Genomic DNA, 21,168 nt, shown 5'->3' with positions numbered 1-21,168 from the left:
GGGGTAAAACAACAAGAGTTATTAGCATTACTGAAATTATGACTCGAGACTGATACTTCACCATTAGAAGTAATTTGAAGGTGACAGACGATAATGCTGTAACAGAGGAAACTAGAAGGAAAGATAAGTTGTGGAAAATAAGGCCACTTTTAGAACATGTAAAGAGAGCATGCCTCAGTTTACCTCGATCTCCTGAAATGGCAGTGGATGAACAAATGATCCCGTTTACTGGAGCATGTGCAATAAAACAATTTGTCAGGGGAAAGCCAAATCCTGAAGGGCTTAAAAATTTTGTGTTGGCTGCTCCTTCAGGACTAGTCCCTGACTTTGACATTCCCAGAAGCTATTGGTCAACAATTAAAACAAGGAATAGGGGCCTCAGCAGTCCTCAGGCTTTGCCAGAGCCTTCCAGAAGGAACACATGTGTTCTTTGATAGGTATTTTACCTCTGTTCCGTTACTGGAATCATTGGCTGAAAAAAACTTGCCTGCCACTGGAACAATCATGAAGTCAAGAATACCCAGAGCAGTCCATCTGACAGCAGACAAGATTCTTGCAAATCAAGGACGTGAGTCTGTTGACCAGACAGTGAGAAAAGACAAACTCATTTCTATTGTAAAATGGTATGACCAAAAGCCAGTCATAACTGCATCGACGAAGGTTGGGAAGAACCCTACAGAACAATGTAAAAGGTGGTCGAAAAAAGATCGGAGATACATTCAGGTTCCCTGTCCAGCAGTTATCAGCTGCTACAATAAAAATATGGGTGGCATAGACCTGATTGACAGAATGATGAGTGTTTACAGGATCTGCACCAGAACCAAAAAGTGGACTGTAAAAACTATTTTTCACTTCATAGATCTGGGAATTGCAAATAGCTGGATTCAGTACAGAAGTGACAGAATTAAGAACGATGAGCCAAAGAAGAATATCCTGCAGTACCTTGATTTCAAAATTAGAATTGCTGAGCATTTGTTAAGGGGCCAAGAGGAACAACATTCTGATGAAGATGCTGAGGAGTCAACTCCTAAAAGGCGAAGATTACTGCCGCCACAATCACCTTCACCTTCTGTAACCCATTTACCAGAAATGACAGGCTTGAAAAATAGCATGAGGTGTAAGAACAGTGGCTGCACAAAGAAAACCAAAATAAGGTGCAAAGGTTGTTCAGTTTTCCTCTGTCTGACATCACAGAAAAACTGTTTCTCTGAGTATCATCAGAAATAAAACTGTCAAAATTCGTCATTTATTTTACTTTTTAAATTTATATTAATTATTTTAAATTAATAATCAGTGTATGATTCAAGTAATATCTGCATAATAAGACTGTATTTTGTTCAATAAACTAAAAATAAAGTACTTTTTTTTACATTTTCAACTTTCTTTCTAATATTTACTTATACGTCTCCAAGACCCAGTGTCCATTGTAATGGACACTTTACTTCTTTTCTAATGTTTACTTACATAGACCCAGTGTCCATTGTAATGGACACTTCAGAAAACCATGAATTTAAAAGAAAGAAAGAAAAACTTTTGTGAATCTTATTTCACTACCTTCTGTTTAACAGGTACAGAATATCTGTTTCCAAAAAAATCATGACAATTGTCGCCAGGTCTCAGGAGGATATGTGTTTTCTATTTCTGAATGAAGATGTTTTTGTTCGAAAGCCGAAATGTTTAACAGTCTTTTCACTGTGTCTGTCTGTGACTCAGGTGGTGAGTAGAAATTTATCCTTTCCATAATGTTGTACTTAGCTGGTTGCATGTTCCATGGCTCATCTGCATGATAAATTGTAATGATATGGAAGAAGTCATTTTCCATACACATCACATCACATCACAAATTAATTTGTAAATATGTCTACACGCTGAAAATTTAAAAATTTTTTTTCTTTAAAAAAAAATTTAAAAAAGGACATACAGACACAGATGTCAGTTAGTAATTTCATTCCACCACCTTTTACACATTACAATAATATGAATTCTTCTGAAGAACAGAGGGAGTTATCAAGGAGGAACTTTTCAGTTTGTTTTTAAATTTAACTTTGTTGTCTGTCAAATATTTTATATCACAGGGTAAGTGATAAAAATTTTTTGTTGCAGTATTATGCACCCCCTTTTTGTGCTAAAGACAATCTTAATGTGGTGTACTGAATGTCATTTTTTCTCATATTGGAATTGTGTACATCACTGTTTCTTTTGAATTGCAATGGATTATTTACAGCTAACTTCATGAGAAAATAAATATACTGTGAGGCATTAGTCACTGTGAAGCAGTAGTCAAAATGCCTAATTCCTTAAATAGAGCTAAACACCAAAAATTATTCTTACAGCAAGAAGACTTTCTTTTTTAAAGAAGAGTTATCCCAGAACAGTGTTCCATGTGACATTATGAATGAAAATATGTAAGATATGTCAACTTACTGTTTTGCCTCAACCCATGATTTGCAGTGATTCTAGGGGCAAATGTGGGTGAACTTAGTTGTTGTAGGAGCTCCAAAATGTGCCTTTTCCAGTTTAAATTCTCACCCATATGGACACCTAAAAATTTGAAGTTTCCACTCTACTTGTTATTTCCTCACCACATGTTACTTGCATCACTGATGCAGAACTGTATATGTTGTGCCTTTTTAAAATTGAGAGCGAAACCAGTCACAGAAAACCAGTCAATGATACTTTTAAGAACATTGTTTACCATTTCTTCTGTTGCTGTATGTACGCTTGGATCAATTATAATACTAGTGTCATCTGCAAAAAGAACCAATTTGACTTGTTACGTATTAGATGGAAGATTGTTTACATGTATGAGGAACATTGGTTGGCTGTTCCATCAATTACAAAAAACCCGTTTGTCTAGGGGAATATTGTGATTGATACAGTCAAATACCTTAGACAGGTCACAGAAAATACCTGGGAACAACAGTTCTACATATTTACTTTACAAGTAAAATTTTTATTTACCTTGCCAACTATTGGCAAGAAACGACTGTTAAATACTTTGCACAGCTCTGATTTATCACTAATAGTTGCACTCTCACAAAAGAGAAGAGTTTTAAGCTGAGTACCCATATTCTGCTCCAATACCTCTTTCACAATTGGTCGCTTCATTTTAATTTTGTTCAGAGAGCTTTCTATTCTTTTCATCAAATGCACTGGGTAAATGTAAATGTCATGTGGCTAGGGCCTCCGGTCGGGTGGACTGTTCACTGGGTGCAAGTCTTTTGAGTTGATGCCACTTCGGCGACTTGCGTGTCGATGGGGATGAAATGGTGATGATTAGGACAACACAACACCCAGTCCCTGAGCAGAGAAAATCTCTGACCCAGCCGGGAATTGAACCCAGGCCCTTAGGATTGACATTCTGTCATGTTGATCACTCAGCTACTGGGGGCAGACATGCAATCGGTTAGCTTGCCTGCTGACTTTCCTCAGCACCTTCATTTCATGATACAGTTCCCATGTCCTCCTATATGATGTCCTAATGGCATTAATTATTCAAATCAGTAGTTCATGAATACTGCATGTATGCCTGCAATTCTTAATGGGAAAGACCTATTAAAGAAAGTGAAGAAGGTCTGAAAAAATGTATTATATTTGTCATCCAAGTCATCTGAATTATAAACTTCTTGCCAAAATCAAATAATGCAAAGTCTTCTGATCTGCATTCCACACTTACTGAGCTATCTTCCATCATTAAAGGAACCCTCCTCAAGCAGGATTACCTGCCATCAAACTTCTTCCTAAGGAAGTTCTAGCCTTTCTACACATTATCACTGGAATTTGGCCTTGACTAAGCCCAGATCCACCTGCTATTCTGCCAAAAGCTTCACCAACCACTCTTTTCCAATCCTATTTAGGTGTAGGACATGTCTAGTATAAATGGACCTATGAATACTCTCAGCTGGCACCACTGAAGTGCATGCCCTTTCAAAAGTCATAAGTGCCTTCACAAGTGGCATATTAAATTGCCTCACAGCTCTATCAAGATGGGACTGATGCCAGAAGAAATGTACAAAGTGAACATAAGTGGTCCGATTTTGAGTTGCAATCCTGTCCATGTCATAAGCCCAATTTCTACTAAAAACAATTCCAAGCTGTATCACATATGATATCCTTCAGTAAGATCCATACACAAAGCCTGTAAGTCTTCTGTCACCTTACTGAGCCAAGCACCTGGTTTAAAAATGCTGGTGACTTGGTAATCCTTATCTACTGTCTCTTGTAAGTGGGAGTCTACACCATGCACAACCTGATAAGTACCAGCAGAATCCTCTGCTTAATTTTACTATGTAATTTCAGCTTCCTAATAACATTTGATTATCTGCTGCATATTATCTGCTCCTACAATTACCAGAGACTCCTTACCACATGATTCTGACAGCTGGTTAAACTAACAAGCAACATTTAAAATGAAACAATCAGAGCACATTCTGTTCCCAATTGCCAGTACCCAATTTTCTGCCCTCTGCACAATTCACAACATATCCCACAATTCAGTAACCTTCAACAATTTATGCACTTCTCACTCATGATCAAATTTTACATTATCTTTAGACAAATACAATGAAACAACAGGAAACTTTACCTACATAAAATCAAACACAAAACATTTGAAACAGCACTTATCTATAGGTGAGCTGCATGATGTGACTTAATGATACTAATATGTCAGTTGTTTCAGTAACTTATTACAGCTCTACTTTCTTTACAGTAGTGCTCCACAAATTTCAGGATTAAAAATAATGGTTGCACTCTCTAAAAATACAAATTCTATATTATATCACTATAACTTTCCACTGGGAACATCTAGGCAACTATTATGTTCACGTTTATTACTATCAATTTTGTTTCTCCATTTAATCTCTCACTCATATTGCTGAATAGTCAGTTGAACCCCCCATTCTGCAATTAGTAAAAGCCATTCAGTTGTTCTTATTTCCTTCAATTAAAAAAAATCTACTGCTCTCTCTTCTACTAATATTACTTCTACTCATGTGCCTAACTTTTTATTACTTTTGTCACTGTTTATTAACATCCTGCTGAGAACAGGAATGATAATTATAGATTAATGCTATAGTCTTTTTAATTATGTAAAGCTTCTAATTCTTTATTTCTATGGTGAATAAAACATGTATTTAAAGAACTCAAATAGTTCTACAATGTATATAAGGTTGCCAACACAGGCTTCTGTGATTGCCCTCAATCTGGAGGTAGGTGATTCATTTGATGCTTCACAAAAGGGCAGGCTACATGCTGGATTTCAGTTTCAGCCTAGCTCTTCTCTCTCCCACAGGAATCACAAATACAAATGTAACACCAACTTCTAAATTCATTCACATAGTTTCCAGCACTGGACACACATTGGAGACACACACTTGAATTACAACTCTAACACAATGAATGCCATCTAGGCTGCTGAGTAACCCTGGGCTCTTCCAGCAAACAAGGCCGCAAAATTTTACTTTTTCAGCTCTACAACCCATCAGTATTGCATGTCAGAAATTTTGCTTGAAATTACAATAAATAAACAGCTTAATTGTTCTGCACCACCAAATTCTTTAGACTGTCAAGTGCACTAGTGTATCAACATTTTATCACATTACACAGTAAAGCACAAAGAACAACAATATGCTCCTGAACAGAGCCAGACACCATTCACTGGTGTAATTTTTGAGCTGATTAGCATTAGTAAGGAAATGAATGGCATTACGTTTCCTCAGTGACACACAAACACAGTTCCAAGGCTGCTAACAGCAATTTTCATTCTGCATTGCTTGCTGTATCTAGCAGCACTTTTTTTTCCTTCATCACAACTATCTTTTAAGATATTTGCTTCCTGTATGATGAATGCATCATTTTAAAAGTCAAAGCCTCTTGCCTTCTTTAGTGTGGAACTTTGTGATACAGCAATACACGATGTACGAGTGTACTTATTTACGGTTCATTATATGAATTAGGGAAAAGCATGAGTCTAACAAATACCATGCATGTTTACTTATTAATTCATTAATTGTTTGATTTACTGGTATTTCTATGTATTTGTTTGTAATATATGTGTTCTATAGATGTGTATGTGGATGTGTAAGCAGATTGCTCAGTCCTGAGACAAATGAATATAAAGGTAATACATAGCATATAAATAGAAATATGCAAAACATAAGTAACTATACTGTTGTGACAGTGCCACGACATTCAAAAGTGCCGCTATGTCAGTACCCGAACTCGGCGACAGAGACGCTCCGCAGCTCGGCCGAGCGCGGGAGCGCCACCTGGCTATGAACGGCGCCGGCCGCATGTCACGGCACGGCAGTCGAATGACAGATACGGAGTTAGTAGTATGTAACCCGCTAGTATTTCTACTTGTGCATATCCACGCAAATTATTAGTGATTAACGGTTATAACATTTCGGCGACGAGGTCGGATATTTTTTTTCCTGCGTTGTGGACTTGGGTGTTCGTGTCGGGGCAGACATGGAACAGCTTCTGCAAGCGCTCATTGAACAACAAACACAGATGACGGCTGCTATTCAGGCACAACAAACACAGCTGACGGCTGCTATTCAGGCGTTGTTGACGTCGCTTACTCATCGTCTGTCTTCCTCTTCTCCGCCTCCGTTCCCTCTTTACGACGAGGCCGCTGAAGACTGGGAGGATTATGAGAAGCGTTTGCGGCAACACTTCTTGGCTTCCAGCATTGTCGACGCTCCTATGTGTAAGTCATTATTTCTCTCTTGGATTTCCCCACGGATCTATCAGCTGCTATCTCAGTTAGCCCCTCTGTGGGAACCTGCCTCTCTGTCCTTCCAAGAAATGTGTGAATTATTGTCTAACTATTACCGAAAAAACACCCACGTCGTTGCCGCCGGCGTGGCGTTCTACCGGTGTCGTAAACAGCCCCATCAATCTTACCGGGCTTGGGCGGCGGAACTACACGGTCTGAGTAGGCAATGTCAGTTTGTCACAGACACTCATCATGAGTCTTATGCTGATTCAATGGTTCGGGACGCTATTCTACGGCTTGCTCCTGATAAAGAAGTTCGGCAACGTGCCTTACAACTGCCAAACCCGTCGTTGTCGGAAGTTCTCAGCATCGCTCAATCTTTTGAAGTGTCTCGAGCTGCTGGTGCGCAAATAGACGCGTGGTGTGATGTGGGCGCTGTACAGACCGCTTTCGACGCCGACAATTTGCCTGCTTCACAGGGGAACGACGATGTGGCGGCGGTTCACTCGCGTCAACAACGTCGCGTTGGGCCACCACGCTCGCAGCGAAAACAGCAACCACAGAAGCAGTTTCGTTCCGCACTTCCTTCTTGTCCACATTGTTTCGTACAGCATGACAGGGCCGCGTGTCCAAAACGTTGGGCCACATGTAATTCATGTAAGAAAAAAGGCCACATTGCTTCTGTGTGTCAGTCCCCTAAAGTTCCTGTCGACGAGGACGAGGCATCGGACATGGATGTTAACTGTGTGCTTTCTCAAACAAATAAGTTGTTTGTTACTGTTCGTGTTCTGGATAAAGACATTCGCATGCAAGTGGACATGGGCTCTGCAGTAACTCTCATTAATTCTCGCACGTATTTGGAGTTGGTCTCCCCTCCCTTGTCTCCCGTTACGCGAAATCTGCGAACTTATAATAAGCAGAAAATTCCTATTGTTGGCCAGTTTGATGCTTCCACTGCCTACAAGTCTGTTGTTAGGCCCCTCACGTTTTATGTGGTGGATCATGCGGGCACGGAAAACCTGTTCCATTATGATGCTTTCCAGCTGTTCGGGTTCTCCATTGATGATGATGATGTGCACCTCATATCTGAGGATATTCCGTATCAACAACTGGATAGATTGTGTTCTGAATTCTCGTCTGTGTTCTCTGCTGGTCTGGGTCGGGCCAAGGATTTTGAAGCCCACATTACTCTTAAACCTACAGCTCGTCCTAAGTTTTTCCGGGCACGCCCTATTCCGATGGCGTTGCGTGCGCCTGTCGAGGCTGAGATAGACAGGTTAACAGCTTCAGGGATTCTCCTTCCTGTTACCTGCAGCGAATGGGCATCGCCCATCATGGTGGTTTCTAAACCAAACGGGAGTCTGCGATTGTGCGGTGGTTTTAAAGCCACTGTCAACGCTCAGAGCCTCATTGACACTTATCCTCTTCCCCGTCCTGAGGAGTTATTTACCAAGCTCGCTGGGGGCCAGTTCTTTTCCAAACTTGACTTATCGGAGGCGTACCATCAGTTGCCATTGGATGCGTCTTCCAAGGAATTTCTCGTCATCATCACTCCTTGTGGGTTGTATCAGTACCAGCGGTTACCATTTGGCGTCGCTAGCGCGCCAGCCATTTTTCAGCGGTTTTTGGAACAGCTCACGGCTTCCGTTCCCGGCTGCATCAACTACCTGGATGACATTGTTGTCACGGGGGCCTCCACTGAGGAGCACCTTCGCAATTTGCGTTCACTGTTTCGGGTCCTGCATTCAGCTGGGTTGAAGTGCAATCTGGACAAGTCACAGTTTTTCCAACCCTCCATTGTGTATCTTGGTTTCCACTTATCCCGTGAGGGTATACGTCCTCTACGACAGCACGTTGCGGCCATTACCGCTTTACCCCGGCCGTCTACGGTCAAAGAACTTCAGGCGTTTCTCGGCAAGGTTGCTTATTATCACAAATTCATTCCATCCGCGGCGGCAGTGGCTCATCCTCTGCATCAGCTGTTACGCAAAAACGTTCCTTTCTGTTGGTCCGACGAGTGTGACCAGGCTTTTGTCTGCCTGAAGGCTCATTTGCAGTCGGCGCCTTGTCTTGCCACATTCCGTCCGGGTCAGTACTTGGTTCTGGCGACTGAGGCGTCACAGTATGGCCTAGGGGCTGTTCTCGCCCATCGGTATGAGGATGGGTCGGAACGACCCATCGCCTACGCTTCCAAGACCCTCAACGATGCCCAACGGCGTTACTCTCAAATCAAAAAGGAGGCGCTCGCTATCATTTATGCTCTAAAAAAGTTCAGCGTTTTTTTGTATGGTTCTAAGTTTCACCTCATCACCGACCACAAGCCGCTGGTCTCTCTGTTCAGCCCCTCGGCGTCGCTTCCAGATAAGGCAGCTCACCGCCTGCAACGTTGGGCCTTATACTTGTCTCGTTTTCACTATGAGATTCACTATCGCCCCACGGCCCAGCATGCCAACGCTGACGCGTTGTCGCGTTTGCCGATGGGCCCCGACCCGGTTTTCGATCGAGATGAACTACTCTGTTTCCACATTGATGAGGATGAACGTCGTGCAGTCGAGGGTTTTCCACTTACAGGTTCGCAGGTCGCATCGGCTACTGCGCGGGATGCGCTCCTGCGTCAGGTGATCGGTTTCGTTCAACGGGGTTGGCCGGACAGGACCAAGGGCCGCGCATTGGATCCCCTTTGCAACTACCATGCCTTGCGCCTTCGTCTGTCTGTTCGTGAGGGTGTTGTTCTTCTGGCCACAGATGGCGCATCTCCACGGGCCGTGGTGCCAGCCTCTCTTCGCAAAGCTGTTCTCAAACTATTGCATGAAGGCCATTGGGGGATTTCTCGGACTAAGTCCCTGGCCCGCAGGCACGTTTATTGGCCCGGTATTGATTCGGACATCGCCCACATGGTCGCTGCGTGTGATCAGTGTGTTCAACAACTGGCTGCACCTCGTACTATGCCCTCTCCGTGGCCTGATCCGGCGCAGCCGTGGGAACGGGTGCACGCTGACTTTGCCGGCCCCTTCCTCGGCACTTATTGGCTACTGCTGATTGACGCCTTCTCGAAGTTTCCGTTTGTCGTTCGATGTCCGTCGCCCACCACTGCGGCGACGACGCTGGCTTTGTCCAAAATCTTTGCGCTAGAAGGTCTTCCATCCACGATCGTCACGGACAATGGCCCTCAGTTCTCTTCGCAGGCCTTCTGTGATTATTGTACTGGACAAGGGATTCATCATGTTATAGCACCGCCCTTCCATCCACAATCGAATGGGGAGGTCGAGCGCCTTGTTCGCACTTTCAAAAGCCAAATGAAAAAATTCCTTAGTGATTTTTCCACAGATGACGCTCTGTTGCAATTTCTGAGTTCTTATCGCTTCACGCCTCTGGGTGATCGCAGCCCTGCTGAACTCTTGCATGGCCGCCAACCGCTCACTCTACTGCACCTGCTTCACCCTTGTACTGTGTCCCCTAGTGCGGGAAAATACCCGGTGGGCACCGACGTGTGGGCACGGGGGTACGGATCTCGCCCTAAATGGATTCCAGGGGTGGTCCAGGCTCTTTGCGGCCACCGGCTTTGTGAAATACGTACGGACGACGGCATGGTTGTTCGCCATTACGACCAGATGCGCCCACGAGTGGTGGGCACGCCGGTGTCACCACCCCTTCTTTCGTCTCCACCAGCCCGAGAAGCCAGTCCTGTCGCTGCTGCCAATCTTCCGGGCGTGTTGCTGCCGCCGACATCGCTACCGCTTCCGGGTACACCGGAACTGGCCCCAGTCGCGACGCCGCCTTCTCCGGGACCCATCTCGCTGGAGCACACCCCCAGGTCCACGACACCTATGGATGCTGCTCCGGAGTTTTCACCCATCATCTCGTCCAGGAGGCACGTTCCACGCGCAAGCTTCCGTCCTGGACATTTTCAACCATACTCTCGTGTTTCTCCGCGGGATCTTCTCGGGGCCTCCCAAGAGGCCATGGATGTCTCCGCACTGTCCGTGTCTCCAAGGAAGTGAGTGTTTTTTTTCAAGGGGGGAAAAGTGTTGTGACAGTGCCACGACATTTAAAAGTGCCGCTACGTCAGTACGCGAACTCGGCGATAGAGGCGCTCCGCAGCTCGGCCGAGCGCGGGAGCGCCACCTGGCTATGAACGGCGCCGGCCGCATGTCACGGCATGGCAGTCGAATGACAGATACGGAGTTAGTAGTATGTAACCCGCTAGTGTTTCTACTTGTGCATATCCACGCAAATTATTAGTGATTAAAGGTTATAACATATACAGCATAGTAACAAACATTATGAGGAGTGCCATAGCCATTATTACATTTCCTTTACTCTCTTAGATTAAAATATGTAGTATCACAGGGCATAAGAACAGATGATGCAGAAAAACCTTAACAATTACATAAAACATGAAAATAATTAACAGGAATTACCAATTCTGTAGGCACCATAAAAGAGCTTCTGCTGAGAGATTTTATGTATTACTGTAAAAGAATTCTTCTACAGAGTAAAATAAAGTGAACGGGTACCTACTTTAATTATTTTTAACAACAGACATTATTTCCTGTGCCTTCGCTATTGTCACGTCGAAACTACAGTCAAGTCCAAATCTGAAGGCAGAGTCATCAATGAAGTATGACACGTAAGAGTAGAAAGCACATTTATCAGCAACACTAACATACAGTCAGAATAGAACTGACTTCCTGGATGGAGAGTGCAGCTATTTATAAGAACACGAATATTCCACAATGGTGCTATTTAAACAAACAGCACATATTTCAGAGTATACAAGCCTACAATATTTCAAGAACCTTCCAGAAATGACAAATACTAGATACAATGTAATTGCTGGCGCTCAGGTTTGAACTGGCAACCTACCGCCTGCCAAGCAGCAATACTAAACACTAAAATACACAGCACGAATCACAGCTCATGACATTACTCCCTCTCCTGAAGCCAACATCTGACCTGGATCTAGATTTTGTCAATGTGCATAAAACTTTCTTGTATGTCCTTCAATAACTTGAAATAATATATTATATAATTAAATTTACTTAATAACAGATAAATTCCTAAGAAGAATGTTCAGGAAACCTAAGCAAGAAAAAGGGAGAAATGATGTTAAGAACAAAATTATAGCAGAAAAGCTGACCGTGCAGATTGAGAACAGATTGAAAAGTTTTGGACATGTAAAGAGAATGGAAGAATACCAAAATAAATTATGGAGGACAAGTTTGAGGGCAAGAGCGAGACCTAGAGCAAGATGGATTGACTCGATAAAGACTGGTTTAAGAAGAAGGTATAGAATGGAACAAAACAGTTACAGAAGAAAAAGAATGGTGGAAAGACAGAGGAAAAGGGGGAAGTACCATAAATGCTGCAACCCAGCCTGATATCGGGTTAGGGAGGAAAGGAAGATGATGATGAACACTTAAATACTTACCTGAGCTTGAGCAAACAGGACTCTGAGCAGAGCTATGACTGCCGTTCTCATTACTATTTGGAGTACTCATCTCTGAATCTATGTTTGTAGAGGGTGGAATGTTTACATGGAGCTCACTGTTCAGTGAAGTTTTTTCAGAGTCCAATCTAAAAAAAATATAAACCACTAAAAATAACATAGTCTGCCAAGTGCATAACAAAATATATTATACATCAAGAAAACAAGTCAGTGAATAAGAAAAAAATGCTGGCATCTACCTGTAATGTACAAAAAAGAAATTTTTCATTTTAAGTAATTGATTTTGTCAACTACTAAGAACATGGTATCTAATTACCAAATATCTTAATCTCATGGGTAAAGCTGTGTCCTTGGAATAAATAAACTTAAGAATGTAAGACTGTATTGCAAACTACTTCTATTTTGGCTGTGAAGGCTACAAATCATATGCCAGTTTCATTAAGCCCCATTAAAACAAAGATAATACAACATTCAGAAATCGGTCACAGAGGACATTAGGATTACACAACAAATGGTCCTTAAATCATAGCTAATCAGTACAGCACACATGAGCGACTCCATCAACAAACCGATCATTTGATAGAAAAATTACAGAATAAGTCCTGAAAGTAAGTACATTTAGAAACTTCAACACAATTGTAACAACAATGATAAATATAATTCAACATACATTGTAACAATATCTGGTCGAAGAAATATGTCATCTGGTCCAGGGTTCTCTTGCAGACGTAAAGCCTCTTGCTGCTCTAGGTCCTGTGCCAGAGAATCATGTCCATATTCTCTTGCACAGTCTATAGCTGTCTGTGAAGCATGATTTCGAACTTTTAGTGCTGTATGGTTCCATCGATACAACAGCAATGCAGTTTCATGGTGACCTCGTACACAAGCCCACATCTAAAGCACAAAAATACACAGTCAAGATCACACTTGAAGAATAAAAGTTCACATGAACAAACACAAAGCTGTGAAGTCCAAAACAACATGAACTTGGCACTCACTGTAATAATAAGAAAAATGATATTGCACTTGAATGTAAGACAGGCAGTAATGTGTATTGACAGAAGGATAACACTGAGAGGAAAGGAAAGAAGATTCATAAAGTATTCTCATATGTAAACCAGGATCAAGACCAGTTATGAGAGCAGAGTTTTCAAAAATAGCAGTTCACACTGAAAGCACTTTAACTGAGGGAACAAAAGTTCTAGTAAATTACAATAATCCATAATTTATAAGTCTCAGAATCTCGCAGAAATTACCAATCTTAAATAATAAATAAAACAATGGAAATTCTAGGTTGGAATATCAACAGCAGCTCCAACCCAGTTCTGGTCACAGCTGCCGGTGGTAGCAGTCCCATGTGTATGAGGTATGACTGCTCGTGTGTGTGTGTGTGTGTGTGTGTGTGTGTGTGTGTGTGTGTTTTTTTGCTGAAGCTATAATTTGTAACAGTCTTTTCACTGTGCCTGTCGGCAGATCAATGGGTGATCTTCATGGTAAGCAGCAATCTATCCTTTTCCTAATATTGTTTAATGACAAATAATTGCAAGAGGTGGAAACTGATGGGGAAGCCAGATATCACCCACCAGTAACCAAACCGAAGTACACCACATGGCATTGCTTCTCCTCCTCACGAAACTGTGGCTCACTGTTCTGGAGTAGACTGCTGCTTATTGGATCTGGGTTTGCTCATTGATTCACCTTATTACAACATGGTGGACCCTCACATTCTGGCAATATTGTAACATCCTCATGGCCATTGCAACAATCAAATGTAGTTCCTTCCATCAGGATATTACTATCATAAGGCATATCTTCACATTCATTGTAACAGAAGCTACTGTCGTCGATCTTTGCCTCAGGATTACAACAGGGCTTCCTTTGAATGACACAGACAGCATCCATATGTTTTTGAGACTTCATAATGTCTGCTTTGTAGGTAACACCTCACAAGCGATTCTGCATTCAATATGTACCAGAATAGCATCCCCCCCCCCGACAGCCCAACGTTCCACACAGGAATAAAAATCCATGCCATGTCACCTGAGTTGTAGCCCATAGGTCACAGTTTGGTGTTGCAGCTTTCATTGCTCAAATCCAGGATGTCCAATACGCATATGCACGTCAGCTGTCTTGCTTCTTCAGTTCAGGTGATGAGCTGTGTTATGCAGCAATCCTCAGAATCAACAGATTGAAATGAAAATAAAATACTAAGTTTTGTTTCATCCCTTAACAACGTAACAGGAAAAAGGGTGAAAAACTCTAGTGTCTTGCTTTGCTGTATGCAGATACACATAGCAAAAAAAGTTTTGCACCATCTCAATTCCGAGAGTTCCGGAACCTGTACAGAAAATTGGAATAGAGATCAACATAAGCATCATTTCCGCTCTTTTTACTGCTCATGAAAACCACACATTGCATGTTGTTCCATCATACAGCGAGACCTACAGAGCTGCACACCAGGACCTCTAATACCCAGTAACAAATCCTCTTGCATTGATGCATGCCTGTATTTGTTGTGGCATACTATCCACAAGTTCATCAAGGCACTTATGCTCCAGACTGTCCCACTCCTCTACAGTGATTCAGCATAGATCCCACAGAGTGGTTGGTGGGTCATGTCGTCCATAAAAAGCCCTTTTCAATCTATCCCAGATATGTTCGATAGGGTTAATGTCTGGAGAACATCCTGGCCACTCTAGTCGAGCGATGTCGTTATCCTGAAGGATAAGATGTGTGCAATGGGGGTGCAAACTGTCATCCATGAAAACGAATGCCTCACCAATATGCTGCCAATATGGTTGCACTATCGGTTGGAGAATGGCCTTCATGTATTGTACAGCTGTTACAGCACCTTCCATGACCACCAGCGGCGTATGTTGGTCATAATGCAACCCCCCAAAACAGCAGGGAACCTCCACCTAGCTGCACCCACTGGAAAATGTGTCTAAGGCATTCAGCCTGACCGGGTTGCCTCCAAACATGTCTCCAATGATTGTCTGGCTGAAGGCATATGCGACACTCATCAGTGAAGAGAATGTGATGCAAATCCTGAGCGGTCCATTTGGCACGTTGTTGGTCCCATCTGTACCGCACTGCATGGTGCCGTGGTTGCAAAGATGGTCCTCGCCATGAATGTTGGGAGAGAAGTTGTGCATCATGCAGCCTATTGTGCACAGTTTGAGTCATAGCACAACGTCCTGTGGCTGCACGAAAAGCATTATTCAAGATGGTATCATTGCTGTCAGGGTTCCTCTGAGCCATAATCCGTAGGTAGTGGTCATCCACTGCAGTAGTAGACCTTGGGCAGCCTGAGCTAGGCCTGTCATCGACAGTTCCTGTCTCTCTGTATCTCCTCCATGTCTGAACATCACTTTGGTTCACTCCAAGATGCCTGAACACTTCCCTTGTTGAGAGCCGTTCCTGGCACAAAGTAACAATGCAGACGCTATCGAGCCGCGGAATTGACCGTCTAGGCATTGTTGACTACAGACAACACAAGCCGAGTACATCCTTCCTGGTGGAATGACTGGAACTGATTGGCTTCTTGACCCCTCTGTCTAGAAGACGCATCTTTGGGCAGGTTTAGTGACATCTCTGAACAGTCAAAGGGACTGTGTCTGTGATCCACAGTCAAAGTCTATCTTCAGGAGTTCTGGGGACTGGGGTGACACAACAATTTTTTGATGTGTGTATCATGACTTGAAGCTGGTATCCTACTCTCTCTCGCGAATGTCATCATAGATTGATGACTACATCTGCAAATGTCTGATTACAATGATCTGTAACATAAATCATCTGTGGGTGGAATGCATTTGTCATCCTATGGGTGATAATGTACCCTTAAATTACTTCTGACACCAGTCTTGACTGAAGCAATTTTCCACTATCAGGAATAATTAGATGTGACATTCAATGCTTCAACAATATGTTTTCTGCAAGAAACCTGATGATTTACAGAACTTGGGCAGTTGGTACAGCCTTGGTGACTGTGTAGCTGATGTGTAATTTATTTCCATTTGACGGCCTGGTAAGTCACCCAAAAAGATCAGTTTCAGGCTGGTGAAATGGAGTGACTAAAGAGGAATTCATACCAGATGTCATTGAGAGTGTTTTGCAAGCATGGTTAATTACCCTCAAGGTGTAAAATAAAATGTTCTAGGGGGAGGGATTTGAAAAAAATCAAAATCACTACCTGTAATGTAATTGGATGGATTAAAAAATCCAGTCATCAAGTGGGGGTAGGAGAACACATATAAAAAACAAAAAAAATGTTTTCATTTGCAAGCTTTCGGAGCCAGCAGCTCCTTCTTCTGGCAGTACGTCTTTCCTTCTCTTGCCATCTGGTAAGTCGCCCCTGATCCAAGGTTCTGGGTAACTTTCCTGAACTTGACCACTTTTCTTGTAACTCTTCAGTCCTTTCCCTTCACCCCTCTTCCTTCTCCTTCACCCTTCTGCTGGAAGGAGCCACAGGCTCTGAAAGCTTGCATACATACAACCTTTTTTTGGTCTTCTGCCACTGCTTGGTGATTAGATTTTTTATCTATTCAATTACATTACATTGTCAAAAATTAATTATTTTTGTTGTTGCAAAATCACTACCTATTTCAACAAACAATTTTGAGATAGGTAACTAAGCCTAAAATTGTTAAATAAGAGCATTAACACAAGATGTGATGCAGCGGAGGCCACAGTAAATGTATTACCGACATTGTTTGAAACTGATTTGTAGCCACCAATGACAATTAGTGCAGCTGCTTGCTTACTTGGTGTGGCTCATTCATTATTGGCATCATCAGGTTACTGACTGGCTCACTCATTGTTCTTCTTTTGTTAGTCCGTAGATCACTCTCCAACCAAATCGATGGACAATGAAGTGAATTCATTTTTGATGCCTCTAATTTCTCAAGGTATTTTGGATTGTTAGACAAGAAACAGAATCAAATGAGTGTAAATATATTGCTATTCAAATGCCAACTACTGTGCATAAAATTGCTAATTTACAGCACTCTCTTCATTTACTACTGGACATAAATAGCTGAGTTGACAATAACTAAATAGGTTTTTAAGTTGCTTTTCTATTTGCAGTTGTGGTGCCACTGAGCAGTAATCATAAAAAGACCACCATAAATGACATACACTGTTACAATATTAAAATTACTTCAGAATAAGAACAGAATTGGATTCTGTAAGTGTGTCAAGCCAGCTTTTTCACTGAAGGATAAAAGTTGCACACACAGTGCCACTATTTTAAACATTACTATAATCATCTTTGCAACGTTGTGAATTTGAGTATATTTAGAGTGAGCAAAATATCCTGATAGAAGTTACGAGACATACACTCCCCTGCAAAAAATTAAATAAACTTTACTGGTTTGCGATGTTATTTGACTGATTAGAAAATCGAGTCAAATCTGCTAGTAACTTGTCACTATGAGTGCACTTATCAACATACACATTGTATCCCCTTCTGACATGATTCTGTTGGCAGGGAGTCATACAGCCATTGTATCCTCTTCTGAAGTAAGCTAGCCCACAACTGCTGAAACTGGGCCTTGATATCTTTGACACTGGCACTGGACTGACATTAATTTTGAAGAAAGATTGCTGAAGAGTACCCCAATTATGAGAAAAAGCCTTAAGAATGCTGATTCCATGACGGCAATGAAAACAAAGGTAAGAAACTGACTGAATCTGAAATATGATTTCCGATATACATTGGTAAAGACCAAACAAAATCTAAAAAGGATTGTTAGAAATAAGCAATACCATTCATCTCAATGATTTTCATTACTTCTTGGCAAGTATAATGCCTACAAAAACAAGTGTGTTTTTTATTGTTGAATGTTAATGTCCCTAGAATTAACATGACTGTGCCTCTCCAAAACATTGGTAGAGTGGGAACTTTCTCTGTAAGGTTGCCATGGTCATCCAAGGTAGTGTAGAACACAATGTGATGCAATTCATCAGCAGTCCATGTTTCCCGTTGACAGCACCATTCCAAATGCAGTCATTCATGTTGTGGTGTTAACGCTGGCATACACATGGGACAACAAGTCCCTAGTCCAGCTGCATCTAGCCTCCAACCAATGGTGCAGAATGACTCAGAATGTTACAGGGAATCCATTACTTGTTCTTGGATGGCATGCAAAGATGTGAAGGGTTTACAATGTGCTTGGTATACAATATAGCAATCATCCCTCATGGTGGTAAGACCTAGTTGACCAGAATCTTGACAACAGTCTGTCCTCACATTCCCATGCAGTCCAACACTGGGCCACTGTCACATCCTAAAAACCTAAAAATCTGGATGTTGCACAATTTGACCAGTCAGACAAACAGAGACTCACAATGAGGGCCTTTCAAACTCTATCAGATGCTGATAATTCTGCCTCACATGAGTATGTGGCATATCCATGTCATTCACAGTAATCACTCAACTTCTGACACTGTTCGTGCTCCTTATATACCCTAACAGCCTGACAACAATACCAATATGCTCTGCTGGCCATTCTACCTGGCACAAAGAATTGCAACTCCAATTGTTTACATACACACTGGTGATGTGTAGATGTAAAAAGTTACACTGACATTTGACCATGTCTTCTGGGTGCTCCACTTTTTTTGTTGGGCAGTGTACATGATCTTCAGGAGTACCGTATTTACTCGAATCTAAGCCGCACTCGAATCTAAGCCGCACCTGAAAAATGAGACTCGAAATAAAGGAAAAAAAAAATCCCGAATCTAAGCCGCACCTGAAATTTGAGACTCGAAATTCAAGGGGAGAGAAAAGTTTTAGGCCGCACCTCCAAATCGAAACAAAGTTGGTCCATTGTAATATGAGACACAATTTAGGTCGAATGAAAGACGATACAGCTACAGTAGTTTGGTTCGAGTCGTAAGCTTAGCAGTTAAGCTTTACCAGGTAGCCATTGCTATGCGTCAGGCGCTCCGTCCGTATTTATACGGGTACCCTTCCTTTTTCACGTGCTTCGTCTGGTTTGAATCGATTGCTTATTTTGCCTTGATCTGATAAGTGCCGTTTTCTTTGTTATAGGTGTTTACGTCACTCTAAACTGAAAATGCATTACTGTACTGTGTAATGCATTGTTTGTCGCATTTTGATAGTGCGTGTTCACGGCCTGTCGCCGCTCGCGGCATGACTTGCTTTTGTGCGCGCTACCGCCGCTTAAAAAAAAAAAAGAGGAATCGTCTCATTAGCGAAACAATGGCAAGAGACTGCTATTTGTTGTTACTTACACTGCTGCTTTCTTTGATAATGATCAACAAGAACCAAATGCGTATGATAGAACATGCGTATGATAGAACATGTTCTGAACGAGAGTTTTGCGAAAATTTTCCTCCGTTTGAAAATCTTTGCGGCCGCTTCTTTAGTACATCAAATTCTGCACAGAAATTAGTCATCTTACATTTAAAATCTAGTCAGTTGCCGTGCTTCATTTCTGACTGTATCACTATTAGGCATAAGAATAATACGAATATAAACATGACACGATACGTATATTCTTCCGCGTTTGCTGTTGTCTCACTCTGGTTTCGTAGTTTATTACGCAGACAGGATTTAAATGAGATAGCAACAAACACGAAAGAATACATGGCAAAATGTTTATATTCGTATTATTCTTATGGTGAAGAGAATACTGCATGTGATTCACATTTCATCAGGTTCCTATTAGCAACCATCTTTTCTCACAGGTAGGAAAAAACTCGGAACGTAGAGTTGGCCATATTGACAAACATCCCTAACAGTCTTGCCAGTCGGATTTTCGTAGTACATTGAAATTCTGCTACATTCGAAGATGAACAATACGGAATTTGTATTTACTTCGTTGGATAATGTATGAAAATGCAGTGGTCGAAACTCGGGGCGGAGAAAAAAAACGCTCGTCTTCTACCTTTTTTTTAATTTATTTACTGATGCAGAGGTTTTGGCAGAGGTTTGTGCCCACAAAGCATGCTTGTGTAGAGCTACATATATTCGACGGCAGAAGTTAGTTGTGGCGGCACCTATCAACATTTTTCAGAACTTCCGCTTGCTTTACACTCGATTCGAAGCCGCAGGCGGTTTTTTGGATTACAAAAACCGGAAAAAAGTGCGGCTTAGATTCGAGTAAATACGGTAATGGTTACAGGAACACTGGGAAACACTGTCATAGGGGTAACATGAGGACACTTTGGTTGCTGGCATTTCCTACATATTTCTGACATATAGGTACGTACCCTTAGTTAATGACACCTCCTCCTGATTACATTAAGGGTCTTCACAGATCCCAGATGGCCTCATATCACAACCTCATGAAAATATTTCAGTATGTCTGGCTGTAAATGAGCTGAGATGATGAGCAAGCATTTCCATGCCATAGGGCTGTAATTCCTTTAATACAGTGTTCCATCTATTAAATTGAACTCTTCTTTGATTCTTCCTTCTCCAACACTACAATGGTGTTCAGCAATTCTGGATCTTCCCATCATAGCATTAATGTTTGCTGGTGTAGTGATGACTGAAATATCAACAGCAATACAATGTTCCTCCAACAGATTATGTGAAAGTAAGTCAGCATCACTGTTTTGCAAATCAAACTGCCTTTCCTGTTGCTAGTTACTTTATTTATCTCATACGCATTTCGCCTTCTCCTGTTCTAAGGCATCATCAGTGGGGTCTATAACAATACAGTTTTGTTATTTATAGATTATCAAACAGTTCACTTTGCGATTTTTTGTAAAAAAATTAACTACTTACAATTTGCTGATATGCGTTTTCTCACATCTGGTCTGGAGGTCGCACTATCACTTTTGTCACTGCCACCTCCAGACCAGATGTGAGGAAACGCAGATCAGCTAATTGTAAGTAATTAATTTTTTTTTTACAAAAAATCGTGAAGTGAACTGTATGATAATCTATATATAACAAAACTGTATCGTTATAGATCCCACTGATGATGCCTTAGAACAGAAGAAGGCGAAACGCGTATGGGATAAA

General features: G+C 41.8%; 1 protein-coding gene across 1 annotated transcript in view; it reads right to left on the bottom strand.

Moving 5' to 3' along the window:
* Nucleotides 1-21,168, bottom strand: part of LOC126251652 (calmodulin-binding transcription activator 1) — a 1,922,036-nt gene that overhangs the window by 185,516 nt on the left and 1,715,352 nt on the right. Inside the window, exons 18-19 of the mRNA XM_049952210.1 lie at nt 12,841-13,064; nt 12,153-12,298 (exon numbers count right to left, since the gene is read on the bottom strand). Of these exons, the coding sequence (XP_049808167.1) occupies nt 12,153-12,298; nt 12,841-13,064 (370 nt within the window). The remainder of the gene's footprint in view (nt 1-12,152; nt 12,299-12,840; nt 13,065-21,168) is intronic.

Source organism: Schistocerca nitens, chromosome 4 (assembly GCF_023898315.1).
Source record: "Schistocerca nitens isolate TAMUIC-IGC-003100 chromosome 4, iqSchNite1.1, whole genome shotgun sequence".
Taxonomy (NCBI): domain Eukaryota; kingdom Metazoa; phylum Arthropoda; class Insecta; order Orthoptera; family Acrididae; genus Schistocerca; species Schistocerca nitens.
This window is presented reverse-complemented; position numbering and strand designations above follow the sequence as displayed.